Source organism: Sebastes umbrosus, chromosome 2, assembly GCF_015220745.1.
Source record: "Sebastes umbrosus isolate fSebUmb1 chromosome 2, fSebUmb1.pri, whole genome shotgun sequence".
Classification (NCBI taxonomy): Eukaryota; Metazoa; Chordata; class Actinopteri; order Perciformes; family Sebastidae; genus Sebastes; species Sebastes umbrosus.
The window spans coordinates 2,110,751-2,125,718 of NC_051270.1; the positions used below are offsets into that span (position 1 = coordinate 2,110,751).

The 14,968-nt window shown below is 39.7% G+C and overlaps 1 protein-coding gene across 4 annotated transcripts in view; it reads right to left on the minus strand.

Annotated features, from left to right (window-relative positions):
* Positions 1 to 1,542: 1,542 nt before the first annotated feature.
* Positions 1,543 to 14,968, minus strand: part of LOC119502091 (tetraspanin-18-like) — a 38,576-nt gene continuing 25,150 nt past the window's right edge. For all 4 annotated transcript variants that reach the window (XM_037792963.1, XM_037792976.1, XM_037792967.1 and 1 more), the window contains 7 exons: positions 8,111 to 8,206; positions 7,309 to 7,503; positions 6,610 to 6,684; positions 4,671 to 4,769; positions 4,404 to 4,571; positions 2,985 to 3,068; positions 1,543 to 2,282 (listed from right to left, as the gene is read on the minus strand). In XM_037792963.1, coding sequence (XP_037648891.1) covers positions 2,235 to 2,282; positions 2,985 to 3,068; positions 4,404 to 4,571; positions 4,671 to 4,769; positions 6,610 to 6,684; positions 7,309 to 7,503; positions 8,111 to 8,206 — 765 coding nt within the window. In that variant the 3' untranslated portion in view covers positions 1,543 to 2,234. The remainder of the gene's footprint in view (positions 2,283 to 2,984; positions 3,069 to 4,403; positions 4,572 to 4,670; positions 4,770 to 6,609; positions 6,685 to 7,308; positions 7,504 to 8,110; positions 8,207 to 14,968) is intronic.

The following is a 14,968-nucleotide window of genomic DNA, read 5'->3' on the forward strand; positions in this document are numbered from 1 at the left end:
AAACACATTCACTCACATTCGGTCTCACGTTGTGAAGTTGCATTCATTTACAGGAGCTCCACAAACAAACTTAAATACTGAAAACTCTTTATCTTGTCTTAATACTTTACACTGAACCCTGCAGGAGTGAACAGACTCTTGTAAACAAACATTAGATTTAAATCCTGACTGTGAACGGACTCTGAATCATTTAATGATTTATGACGCGTGTTGTTGACAACGAGCCTCATGCAAGAACCTCCGGTACAAACAGAGAATGTGATGCATTCAGGAACTCTCTAGGATTTAGATTATGAATGAAATTCACGAGTTCTGTTGTACGATTCATGAACAGACAGTGAAAAACACGAGAATCACAGAGCTTTACTTCATTTATGTTGTATTTAGGTGATATTTTATAGAGCTGCAACGATTAGTTGATCGACAGAAAAATAACTATTTTGTAATCAAAGTATTTTTTCAGGTGAAATTGGCAGAAAATTCAGTTTTGGACTTCTCCAATATGGAGATTTCCTGCTTTTCTCTGTTTTATATCATATTAAAGTGAATATCTTTGGGTCTACTTTGACAGTTTTCACTATTTTCTGAAATTTTATAGACCAAACGATTAATCTAAAAAATAATCTGCAGATTAATGGATAATGAAAATAATCGTAAATTGCAGCCATATTATTTAAATGTCGTGCCCTCGGTGTAGCTTGTTTTACTAAAGTTAATTACTACATGGGACCTGATGATTTGTTTTGTTTTGTTCCGTTTGCTTTGTTAATTGTTCTTCATTGATTTACTGTAAGACGTCGTTGTCTTGTGTTGCATGACGTTGGAGAAATTAATAAAAAAAAAAAAACTTGAATTACTAAAAACAGAGAATCACAACCTGAATTAAGTTAAGATTTTAAATATGTTACTACATTAAAATGAAGTGAAACAAAATGTATCGGTGTGCCAAGCTCCCTCTGGGTCTGTATGAAGGTCTCTGTTCACACCTGACAGTTTAACATGTAATTAAATGTATTTCTTCTCGTCTTTTCGTCTCGTCACGGCCTCCTCCGCATCGACCTGAAGGGGTTTATTTCACAACAACGACCAGCTCGCTGTACATGATCCCTGACAAAACACTGATTTTATACATGAAATAAGGCCGGCTACTTAATGGTCAAGTAGGACTATGTTCAGCTTCTTCTATGTCTCTGGCACCTCATCAAATAATGAGTAGGCCTGCAATTAATAGTGGTGCAAAGTCGTAATATTATCAGAATAAAGTCATACGTTTATAAAGTAGTAATTGTACGTGTTATTTTCTTTTTCATGATGACTTTATTCTCGTAATATTACCACTTTTTTTTCTTGTTAAGTTATGACTTTATTCTCGGAATATTAGCACTTTTTTTCTCGTTAAGTTATGACTTTATTCTCGTAATATTACGACATTTTTATCTCGTTAAGTTATGACTTTATTCTCGTAATATTACGACATTTTTATCTCGTTAAGTTATGACTTTATTCTCGTCTTATTACGACTTTTTTTTCTTGTCAAGTTATGACTTTATACTCGTAATGTTCCGACTTTTTTTTCTCGTAAAGTTATGACTTTATTCTCGGAATATTTCGACTTTTTTTTCTTGTTAAGTTATGACTTTATTCTCATAATATTACGAATTTCTTAAACGGAAACTACCTCACGGTAAAAATAAAAGAGGTTTATGATGAGAAAACAAACACGTTCTTGCATGAGGCTCGACGTGTTCAGTTGATTCACATTGTTGTTATAATAATCCTAAACAGCTCTGACTGTTCTGAGGCTCACTGCTAGTTAACATCGTACCTGAACTGTGTTCAGACTCTCCATGATCCTGAAAATCAACCATCAGCCAAATGGAGTCTATAAATCATGTGTTTTCCAGCTTCAGAACTGAAGGAACCATCTCAGAGTTTAGCCTGCAGAGCCTCTTAGCACCAGTGTTAATCCTTTACTTTAGAGAAAACAGTGCAGAAGCTCATCCTCAGGTGGCGGATTACTTCCTGTGTGTGTCTATTGTGCCCAAAGCAGTACCTCAAACTCTTCCTCCTCCTCCTCCTGCTGCTGCTGTGAAGTACAAAATGATGTCACAAAACCAATGAGACACATAAACTATCGCTGTACAAATACATTTCATATTTTACAGTTTTTTTGTTTTCCTTCTGCTTTGTGCTCGTCTGGCGGCTGGTGATGATGCGTTGTGTGGACGCAGCGGTTACTGGATGCCTCTGAACAAACACATCGCAAACACCATGGCGAAGAGCTGCAGAGAGAACGAGACAAACCTCAATGAGACTTTCTTATCCTACATACTGTATATATTTCCTGAACATAACGGGCCAATCAATAACAGTTTAAGTGTACGCTATACTTAGAATATTTCCACCGCTTTACCTCGCTGTCAGACAGCAGCCCTTTCTGACGGGGAACTGAAGCCGTTATTATTAGTGGTGCAAAGTCGTAATATTATGAGGATAAAGTAATAATATTATAAAGTGGTAATTTTACGTGTTATTTTCTTTTTTTCTTGTAAAGTTATGACTTTATTCTCGTAATATTACGACTTTCTTTCTCGTACAGTTATGACTTTATTCTCATAATATTACGACTTTTTTTTCTCGTAAAGTTATGATTTTATTCTGTAAATCTCAGATTTTCGACGGAACTGAAGCCGTTATCTATGCTCTCTTCAAAGCCACCAGACTCCATTGACAAAAACAGTAATTTTACCTCTCAGAAGACGGGTGTTGCTGGTCTACCGCTGCCTCGGTCGGTTAGTTTGTCTGTGTTATTGTGTGACTTTGAGGTTTTAAAGAGTTAGTTTCAGATTCACCAAAGTCCCACAATAACACAAACAAACTAACCGATGGATGCAGCGGTAGACCAACAACTGTCATGAATCCCTCACATGAGAACAATCAATAAATGATTTAATATAAAGAAGTGAGAAAAACAGACTACGTACTTCAATAGTGATCACCACGATGGCCAGAGCACCTGCTGTGTAAATGTACGTCTCAAAGTAGTCGACCATTGCGGAGTAGCAGCCCTGCAGGAACCAAACACACAGATATATATAAAGGTTATGAACCATATTTAATTATTCTGACATTGTGTCTAGTTTGTATTTAAACGTGCATGAAAGCAAGAAAAACATCTGTGTCTTTATTTCACATTAACTTCTTTTCAAGTAGGGTTGCACCCTGATGCACCCGGATGCACCCAGTATCGGGTCCGATACTGTGCTCATGTACTCGTATTCGCAAAATGGCTCCGATACAACGGCACCGATACCACTTTACGACAGCGTGACGTTAACCTCTCGTCACCATCTTTCGGGTTCTATAGCACGCGCTCACGCTCCACCTCCCCGACGGTGCGGGCGAGACGGGTCTGTGGTGCGCGCCGGCCCTCACTTTCATTGCGCCACGGGGTTTTGCTTGCACTTTGGCCACGGCCCCCGGGAATAACCTTCGCCCAGAGCCTTTCCAAGCCGAGCTAGAGCCGGTCGCGGCGCACCGCCTCGTATGTGGGACTCCCCAGCCTGCCGTGTGTCGCTCACACCCTCCAGCTGGCTGTTAACGAGGGTCTTTTGGCACAGAGAAGTACTCGTATCGGTACTCGGTATTGACGAGTTCCCAAATGTAAGTACTTGTACTCGGTTTGAAAAATCGGTGCATCCCTAATTATGAAACAATATGTTTCATAGATGGCAGAAGTACCTCAAGTCTTTACTTTAATTAAATATATCAATACTACAACTCATTAATTAATGAACTCAGGAATATTTATTAACTAAATAAAAGAAATGTTACTAAAAAATAAATAAAAATTCTTACTAAATACCAAGCGGAAGTGCCAAAAACTGCAGTTCCTCAAACGGCCACTTGAGGCTCTAAAACGGATCAATCTCCACAGACCTCGACGTTAAAATGACCAACTTTACAGCAGAAATAAACGTGTTTACAGCCTGGTACAAAAAACGGTTTTGGTCTCTATAGCCAAATTTCCTCGTTCATGACAACTGTACGGGGGTGAAGTTTTATATAACTCACCCGTTTAAATTATATTAAAGCTTAAATTTCTACATAATTAAGGGCGTCTATGCTTTGAGTGATAGGTGGGTACACGCTGTACAGAACGAGAAACATGTTTAGATAATGAAAAGAAAAAGAAAGGTGTGAAAAATTGCCAGAAATCAGGAGAATTGCGGGAGAATTGTGACCCCGGGAGGAAACCAGGAGAAGGCGAGGAAAAACAGGAGTCTCCTGTTAAAATGGTGAAGCTTGGCAGGTTTGTTAAAGTGTCTTCCAGGTGGTTTTGCCCTGAGGTGAGTACATTTCTCACGATGTGCACTGGAGTTTGGAGTGTTTTCTGTGATGACCTTGTTGTGTCTGAAGACCACGCTGCCGCTCACACACTGCTCCACGCCGACGTCTCCGGGGTAACCGTTCCTCTGGCAACAGGCCTCGGGGACCGTCTTACTGGGGCTGAGGAGCCTGAAGAGGCTCTCCTCGAAGTCCTCGGGGCCGCTGACGCCGCAGCAGTCGAACTGTACAGAGACAACGTGGAAGGACATGTTGAAGACATGGACGGTCACACTGGGCTGATTTAGTATAAGGTGGTAAACGTTGTAAAATGGATGCTTCACCGTGGTCATGATGGCGTTCCATGTGGACGTGAAGACGTCGGTGTTGTTGTGACCTTGGTAGTGGCGCTTCAGCTCCCTGCTGAAATACTCTCTGGTTAACTGGACAGAGACACAAACACAGTAAACAAGTAACCAGGGATCCATTCAACTCTTAAAGGGATAGATCAGGTGTTTCTCAGTGTGGTTGTATGAGGTTCTTCTCCATAGTCAGTGTATTACCTCCAGTAGATGGAGTCTGGAGAAACAGACAGGAGTACCAGCACGGGAGCAAAGTAAAGTACTGCTGTGGACTGATTTTAGACACCTAAATAAATCAACATCAGTTTAAGTGTACGCTATATTTAGAATATTTTCACCGCTTTACCTCGCCGTCAGTACTGACGGGGAACTGAAGCCGTTATCTATGCTCTCTTCAAAGCCACCAGACTTCATTGAGAAAAACAGTAATTTGACCTCACAGAACACGGGAGTTGTTGGTCTACCGCTGCCTCAATCGGTCTGTTAGTTAAGGTGAGTTTATGGTCGCCGTAGTGAAGCCCGTGTGAGGTGCACACGGCAGAAAATGACGTCATCACAGCTTTCGCATCGTGCGTGCAGGCTCCGCAGGTTGACGCGGTGCTTGCTCCATGGATGTATAAAGAGAACTGGATACAGCGTTGAAGGCGGGGCCTCGTTCATTCCTATGAAAGTTGCTCAGCGGAGCATGAAGCCAAAACGGTTCGACTTCCGTCCGGAAAAGTACCCGGATCTTGGGCTCATGGAACATGCACAGTAGCGTCTGTTCGATCACATGACTCGGTCACGGGGTCTCAACGTCACGCCGTCGTCACGGCTTGGCGCTCCAGCCTCGGTCTGGGTCTCATTCACATGAACAGAGGAAGGGAAATAACTCTGGATTCAGCTGTTAGTGCGTTTTACAACTTAAAAAACTTAATTTTTTAAATAAGGGCTGTTAGAGTGTTCATATTGGGGAGTTGATTCACCTCAAAAAAAATTATTCGCTGAGTTACAGACGTCTCTTTCCCCAATGCCCAATGGCATCACGTTAGGTGTCTAAAATCCGTCCACAGCAGTACTTTACTTTGCTCCCGTGCTTCTACTCCTGTCTGTTTCTCCAGACTCCATCTACTGTAGGTAATACACTGACTATGGAGAAGTACTACAAAACACCCAAACTATCCCTTTAATAATAATAATAATAATAATAGATTAAACTTATATAGCGCTTTTTAAAGATCTCAAAGACGCTTTACACATTCGGGGGGGAAGACGGTGTGAGACAAACAGGAGACGAACGACAAAAACAGGTGACATACACAAGCACACTCTCATACATACACACGGACAAATGGGTTTAAGATGGTCGGTCTGTTATTAAACTCACACTTAGCCCCTGTAGTTCCATCTCAACCTTTTGTTAAACTTTTGAACCTTTTAAATAAAAGATAAAATGTGCATCAAATATTCATGAGCCTCCCTCGACCCCCCCGTTCACACATGAAGACTCAAACGCTGGACCCGGCCACCGAGAGAGTCAAAGTCTCTCGGGAAACAGAAGTACGTAAATTAATTTCACTTCAACAACTTAAAAGTAGTTCAAACTGAACTACCTGTGTAGTGGCAGCATGAGGAAATAAATAACTGCTCAACTTCTATTCTGACAGAGATTACAAATATACAAAGTAAAACAAAATGATTTCTATTCTATTGTCATATTCTACCAAAATGGCCTGCGTTGAACAATAAAATATTCTAAATATAATAAGCGTTTTCAGTCCAAAAATGGCGGCTGTTGTCAAAAAGACACAGTAGTTTTGTCTCTTTGCTTCTATACTCTATATTTGATTCAGGGGTAAACTTCAGCAGCTCAGCCATTGACCTCTGAACTGATGAACTTTGAGCTCCATTGAGGATGAACCGATCGAGAGACGGGACTCACGTTTTCCCTGAAGAGGAACGCCAGGATGGCGGCTGCCAGCTCGGCCAGGAAGATGAAGAGGATGAGCATGAAGAACTGAGACCAGTAGAGACAGAAACAACAGTCAGTGTTAATCAGGGAATAATACTCCAATAATAATAATAATACTCTGCACAGACTGTCTAAATAAAAGCTGTATTATGACTCCATATGAGTCATGAATATATTTTAATAGAAGTCTCATTCACTGGCTGTGAAGAATCATTTGTCTGGTGAAGTAAAGGTTGAATAAATAAACACTGGCAGTAATAATATCTTGCAGATTTGCTCCTCTAGATGGAGCACTCGTACTGTTTCTCTCTGCTCTTATATAACCAACAGGGATGTAATGGAGGATTGACATTGACTCTAACTCACTTTAACCACTATTTATAAGCTGATATGAAATCATAACACTTCAATATAATACCAATTAAACAGGCCTTTAACAGTAATTCCCAACTTTTGCATTTGCATAAAGCAGCATATTTGCCCACTCCCATGTTGATAAGAGTATTAAATACTTTATAAATCTCCCTTTAAGGTACATTTTGAACAGATAAAAAATGTGATTAATCCCAATTAAGTATGGACTAATCACAATTAAATATTTTAATTGATTGACAGCCCTAGTGCCAATAAAAGCAGTAAATCCCTCCGATCAGTAGATGATCGACTCACAAAGAGCAGCAGACACTTGTTCTCCCGGATGGCTCCGCAGCAGCCCAGGAAGCCCAGCAGGAACAGCATGCTGCCCATCGCCAGGATGACGTAGACGCCGGTGAACAGCACCGGGTTGGCCGCCACGATCTCCCTGAAGCCCATCGGGTCCACCAGCACCCAGACGCCAACACCCAGCAGGAAGGAGCCGCCCAGCTGGGACAGAGAGGGTTCATTATTCAGTCAGAGGGATTTCTATAGTACTTCAGATATTTACTGGACTGGAGGGTTCAGATATCCAAACACTCCCCTCCTGTCTCACTCTTTTCACATTTTTATAGCCGACTTTCCTCTGATTTTAACATATTGTTTGTTTTATTGTTGTTTTATTGTTTTATCTAACCCTTGGCACATTTACACTGACATTAACTGGTGTGCTTTGTCCCTGTAAAAATAAATACGGCAAGTACGGTGGGTCAAAGTTGAAGCAGGAAGTCGGTCAGTAGCTTGTGTTTGTCGCCCCGTTGGATGAAGTTTTAGCTTCATGTTGCTGCGTTCACAGAAACTCATTAGTGAGTACAATATCATTAGAACTGACAGAGCCATAAAAACTAAAATGCAACAGGGTCATTCATGTTTCATCCTGTATCGTTATCTTACAACTGGAAACCACAAGGAAAGATGCTGCATTTTACAGTTTTATCATAAAGACATACTGAGAAACAAATCAAAGTCATTATCATTTTCTCAGGACTGTTTTTATGATTTCTTTCAGTCTGAAACCACAGAAGAAGAAGAGAGCAAAAGGAAGCCGTGAACTCACAAAGATGAAGAAGTTGAAGATGAACATGAGGTACTTCATACAGCTGAGGCAGTCCCCCTCCATGGCCGAGCCTCGAGCTGAAACCTCCCCCTGACCCTGAAAACACACAAACAGGCTCAGTTTACATAGTAAATACAACTAGTAGTAGATATAGAAGGAGTATTAGAGCTGAAATGTTTAGTCAATTAATCAATGAGTCAATGGACAGATAATTAATGGAGTTCGGTAACTCGTTCCACCACCGGGGGACTACAGAGGAGAAGAGTCTAGCTAGCGACTTAGAGCCTTGTTATGATGGGAGAACCAGGCAGCTTTCATTGGCCGAGCATAATGGGAAGGAGGGAGTGTAAACCTGGATGAGGGAGTTCAGGTAGGAGGGAGGGAGTGTAGACCTGGATGAGGGAGTTCAGGTAGGAGGGAGGGAGTGTAGACCTGGATGAGGGAGTTCAGGTAGAAGGGAGGGAGTGTAGACCTGGATGAGGGAGTTCAGGTAGAAGGGAGGGAGTGTAGACCTGGATGAGGGAGTTCAGGTAGGAGGGAGGGAGTGTAGACCTGGATGAGGGAGTTCAGGTAGGAGGGAGCTGTTTTTGTTGCTGTTTTGTAAGCGAGCAACAGAGTTTTGAATTTGATTCGAGCGTCAACAGGAAGCCAGTGGAGGGATATGAACAGCGGAGTGACGTGTGTTGTTTTGGGTTGGTTGATGACCAGTCCTGCTGCTGCGTTCTGGATAATCTGCAGAGGTGTGAATGTACATGCCAGTAGGGAGTTGCAGTAATCAGTGCGTGAGATTACAAGAGCCTGTACCAGGAGTTGTTTTGCGTGCTCTGAGAGGTAGGTTTCTGATCTTCCTGATGTTGTACGGGGCAAATCGACACAACCTGAATTATTAAACGTTAGCTGGCCGACAATCATGACATCAGATTCCGGGCAGATTTTTTCCACCACACCAACCCTCACCACTTGCATTTAGCATAAAACAATATGCTCACATCATAACATGGCAAACTGCAGCCCAACAGGCAACAACAGCTGTCAGTGTGTCAGTGTGCTGACTTGACTATGACTTGCCCCAAACTGCATGTGATTATCATAAAGTGGGCATGTCTGTAAAGGGGAGACTCGTGGGTACCCATAGAACCCATTTACATTCACTAATCTGGAGGTCAGAGGTCAAGGGACCCCTTTGAAGATGGTCATGACAGTTTTTCCTCACCAAAATTTTGCGTAAATTTCAAGTGTTATTTAACCTCCTTCATGACAAGCTAGTATGACATGGTTGGTACCGATGGATTCATCAGGTTTCATATGATGTCAGTATCTTCACTCTAGCTTTAAAACTGAGTCCGCTACAACCTAAAAATCACAAGTTGAGTTAATGCGTTAAAGAAATTAGTGGTGTTAAAACTAATTTGCGTTAACGCGTTATTATCACGTTCACTTTGACGGCCCATATTGGAACATGTTACATTGAGCTCTGGGATATTGTGATGAGCATTTTTCACAATTTTCTGACAATCCATGGACAAAACAATTAGTCGATGAATCCAGAAAATAATCATCAGATTAACTGATAATGAAAATGATTGTTTCTTGCAGCTCTACTTATGTCCCAATCCAAAATGTTGAGGCTGTTTGAGTTAATTCAACACGATTCAATAAAACATTTCCTGTGATTTTAAAGGTTATTTTAAGATCAAAGATGGCTGAAGTTTCTTAAATGACAACACGGATATTTATAACAAACTTACAGCATGCACAAACGTAAAAAGCACATAGTGTAACTTTATGTTCCATGAAGTTCCCGCAGACTCTCTGACTACATCGGAGTGTTATCTGCGGTCGATATGAGCAAACACGAGAAGCCGGACAGAGAAACATGATGAGACATCGTCAGTCACAGTTTTTGTCAGTTCTGAGGACGTGACACTGACAGCCTGTCCCCGTGGGATCGGTCGACACATGGAGGGACGCTGCTGCTGCTGCTGCTGCTGCTGGTGAGGAGGACATGTTGGGCCATCGGTGGGGGGTGTGAAGAGGACCAACTGTGCACTTATGGTCCCTGATGGTGTTTACCAGTTAAAGCTAACATGCAGCCACCTGTCACAGTTTAATAATTGCACATTTAATCAAAAGCACGACGGCTGTGAGGGAGCTCACTCATTTAGTCCAATATGAGCTTTTTGAATGAGCACGTTAAAATGTCCTTATTTCTGATAAACACTGAGACTTGTTTGATTTGATGAAGCTTTAATATAAGCGTCAACATCACTGTAGGGTCCAGTAATAAAGCTCTCCAGTGGCTCTATGAGGAAGGAGGTGATGTTAGTCTGAAGAGGGAGGAGGTCAGGTGGATGGACGGGTCAACAGAGCGTTTCCAAAGGACGGTCAAAGTTCTATAGATACCTACGAGGCTCCCCTTTTTAGACATATATTTGCATAAAGCAGCATGTTTGTCCACTCCCATGTTGATAAGAGTATTAAATACTTGACAAATCTCCCTTTAAGGTACATTTTGAACAGATAAAAAATGTGTGATTCATTTGCGATTAATCAAAATTAACTATGGACAATCATGCGATTAATCGCGATTAAATATTTTAATCGATTGACAGCCTTAGTACTGTGCAGCAGAGGTCTTCAACAGGGGGTCCGCGACCCATAGGGGGTCCGCAGAGGTACTGCTGGGGGGTCGCGAAATGTTCTCATTATTATTATTTTTAATTATTAGTATTTTATTATTATTATTTTATATTAATTTTTGGTTGATTAGACCATTTTTTTTTCTTTTATTCCCCCCCCCACAAATTGAAATGTCTTTAAATACACATTAACATGAATCCAACATATTGTAGCGAACAGATAAATGGAGGCAGAAGTAATATCATGCAATTGATAGACATTGTTGATATTGGCATTGGTATCAGTCAACAAGGTATGGTGTTTATAAATGGCAGTGGCATGGCCACCCTACTCACTGTACCTTGCACATGTTTAAAATAAAACCATGAATATATGAACCTGTGTATTACTTGAATAGCTTAGTATTGAATGCACAATAACAAGGTACATTTATACATGGCACTAGGCCCAGTTTAATATAAAACACAATTTTATACAATATATATAGTAGGGGGTCCCTGCTCCATCTCTCCATCAGTTTGGGGGTCCTTGGCCTGAAAAACATTGAAGACCCCTGCTGTACAGTATATAAGTATGCTGTTGTTTAATTTGCAAAAAAAAACTGCATTTAGCATAAAACAATATGCTCCAATCATAACATGGCAAACTGCAGCCCAACAGGCAACAACAGCTGTCAGTGTGTCAGTGTGCTGACTTGACTATGACTTGCCCCAAACTGCATGTGATTATTATAAAGTGGGCATGTCTGTAAAGGGGAGACTCGTGGGTACCCATAGAACCCATTTACATTCACACATCTGGAGGTCAGAGGTCAAGGGACCCCTTTGAAAATGACCATGACAGTTTCTCCTCACCAAAATTCAGCGTAAGTTTGGAGCGTTGTGTTCAAATGTTATCTTGTAAAATTTTGATTTTGGCGAGAAACTGGAGGCGGATCATCAGGGATTCATAATTAATTTGCAAAAAGCAGTATGCAAACTGTAATAAAGGAGTGGATGTTGAAGTACATGGGATTTATTGTTTTACTTTTGTTTTTTACCTTGGTATTGGAATTGGTATCAAGAATCGTGGAATTTCAGGTATGGACGACTAAGTTTCTGGTATTGTGATATCCCTATATTTATGTATTTTTATTGTACTTTTATATTGTCTACATTTCCCTGATCTTTGTGCAATGCATTCTGTACGTAATTAGATTTTGTCTGTTTGAAAATATACAATTAAAACCAACATAGCTTTAAATAAACTGTAGGAAGGTGAGTTGTGTTGTGTCCTGGTGGTACCCAGGTCTCTGAGATTAAAACCAGCAGCCGTCCTCTGATGCTCCCTTTTAACGCCGCCGACGTGCCGGTTAACACCAGTAATTCCTGCTTATTTACCATCTCGCTCTTTGTGTGACTGTGGCGAGCTCTCAGCTGTGTAAATGTGTATTTACTGCTAATTTAACCACTCTGTGTGGAGCTTTTACTTTAATGGAGTAAAACGCCGGCTTGCTCTGCTCTCACTGCAATTAAACGCAGGTTTTGCGGCTGCCGGTGCACTCTGGGTAATTGCCGCGTCTTTGGGTGAGGTCAGGGTTAATAAAATAAGGGCATGTGTGTGCCGTGTTGTCTGCACATGCACTCAGCATTATTAGCACATCTTTGTAAATCACTCATGTCAGCACAATTAACAATAACGCAGATAGACGTGTGATTGTGAACAAAGAAGGACAAACAAGAATACACGAAGAGCTGTCAGAGAAACAACAACAAGCATTGTGGCGGCGTCACAGAAAACATGATTACTGTCACATTTACTGCAATCACCGCCGTAATTACAAAGATGGAGGCAGAAACAGACGTCTTGATTAAACCAACAGGGGCCATAAATGCAAAAAAAGAAAAACAGCTGTCACAATTACAAGTAATCATGATTTAATCAATCATAATTAAATTACTACAATTATAATTACATGAAACAGCTGTTATAGAAGAAAAAACTCCGCTGTTTAGAATTCACACCAGCTGCGGTTTTAATCTCAGAAACTTTCTTCTTCTTCAGACGTTAACCTTTCAGAGACTGACAGGCTTTCTAAGAGAAACATGTACGAAGTGTAAAGGCTGTAATTTTCTCCTCAGCTCAGCAGGAGACATCAGCAGCGATGAGCGTGCTCTTAAAAGGGTTGAAAAAAAGGAAAGAATGGCCATTTTGCCACCGATGACTGATGTAAACGGTGTCTTTTATTTCTCTTTAGTTCATCAGATGAAACTCTCATATTGAAATTATAATATTGTTGATTAAAATGTAAGATATAAGTGATTAAATATTTGTAAATTTGAATTTATAACATTTTATAAACAAATCAAACTGTACCACAATGATCATGAACACATAAAAGTTGGTAATTAGCACCCTGAAGCTGTTTGTTGTATGACGGCAGATTAGCAGAAGAGGAATAAGTATTCAAATCATTCACTTAAGTAAAAGTAGATATACCACAGTATAAAAATACTCCATTAAAAGTAAAAGTCCTGCGTTAAAACTTTCACATAAAATCACAGAGGTTTAAGCAACGAATATATTTAATAGTGTTGTCACAATACTGAAATATCTAACTTCGATAAAAAACCTTGAAAATAAATAAAATAAAAACTACAACTTCTTTAGGCTTAGGCAATAAAAACTACAACTTCTTTAGGTTTAGGCAACAAAACTACAACTTCTTTAGGCTTAGGCAATAAAAACTACAACTTCCTTAGGTTTAGGGAACGAAACTATAACTTATTTAAGTTTAGGCAATACAACTATAACTTCATTAGGATTACGCAACAAAACTACAACTTCTTTAGGCTTAGGCAATAAAAACTACAACTTCTTTAGATTTAGGCAATAAAAACTACAACTTCTTTAGGCTTAGGCAATAAAAACTACAACTTCTTTAGGCTTAGGCAATAAAAACTTCAACTTCTTTAGGCTGAGGCAATAAAAACTACAACTTCTTTAGATTTAGGCAATAAAAACTACAACTTCTTTAGGTTTAGGCAAAAAAGACAGTTAGGTTTAGGCAATAAAAACTACAACTTCTTTAGGTTTAGGCACTAAAAACTACAACTTCTTTAGGTTTAGGCAACAAAACTACAACTTCTTTAGGCTTAGGCAATAAAAACTACAACTTCTTTAGGTTTAGGGAACGAAACTACAACTTTGTTCGGTTTAGGCAACAAAAACTACAACTTCTTTAGGTTTAGGGAACGAAACTACAACTTTGTTCGGTTTAGGCAACAAAAACTACAACTTCTTTAGGTTTAGGCAAAAAAGACAGTTAGGTTTAGGCAATAAAAACTACAACTTCTTTAGGTTTAGGCAATAAAAACTACAACTTCTTTAGGTTTAGGCAACAAAACTACAACTTCTTTAGGCTTAGGCAATAAAAACTACAACTTCTTTAGGTTTAGGGAACGAAACTACAACTTCGTTCGGTTTAGGCAACAAAAACTACAACTTCTTTAGGTTTAGGGAACGAAACTACAACTTTGTTCAGTTTAGGCAACAAAAACTACAACTTCTTTAGGTTTAGGCAACAAAAACACAACTTCTTTAGGTTTAGGCAACAAAACTACAACTTCTTTAGGTTTAGGCAATAAAAACTACAACTTCTTTAGGTTTAGGCAACAAAACTACAACTTATTTAGGTTTAGGCAATAAAAACTACAACTTCTTTAGGTTTAGGCAACAAAAACAACTTCTTTAGGTTTAGGCAACACAACTACAACTTATTTAGGTTTAGGCAATAAAAACTACAACTTCTTTAGGTTTAGGCAACAAAAACAACTTCTTTAGGTTTAGGCAACAAAACTACAACTTCTTTAGGTTTAGGCAATAAAAACTACAACTTCTTTAGGTTTAGGCAACAAAACTACAACTTATTTAGGTTTAGGCAATAAAAACTACAACTTCTTTAGGTTTAGGCAACAAAACTACAACTTATTTAGGTTTAGGCAATACAACTACAACTTCATTAGGATTACGCAACAAAACTACAACTTCTTTAGGCTTAGGCAATAAAAACTACAACTTCTTTAGGTTTAGGGAACGAAACTACAACTTCGTTAGGTTTAGGCAACAAAAACTACAACTTCTTTGGGTTTAGGCAACAAAACTACAACTTATTTATGTTTAGGCAATAAAAACTACAACTTCTTTAGGTTTAGGCAATGAAAACTACAACTTATTTAG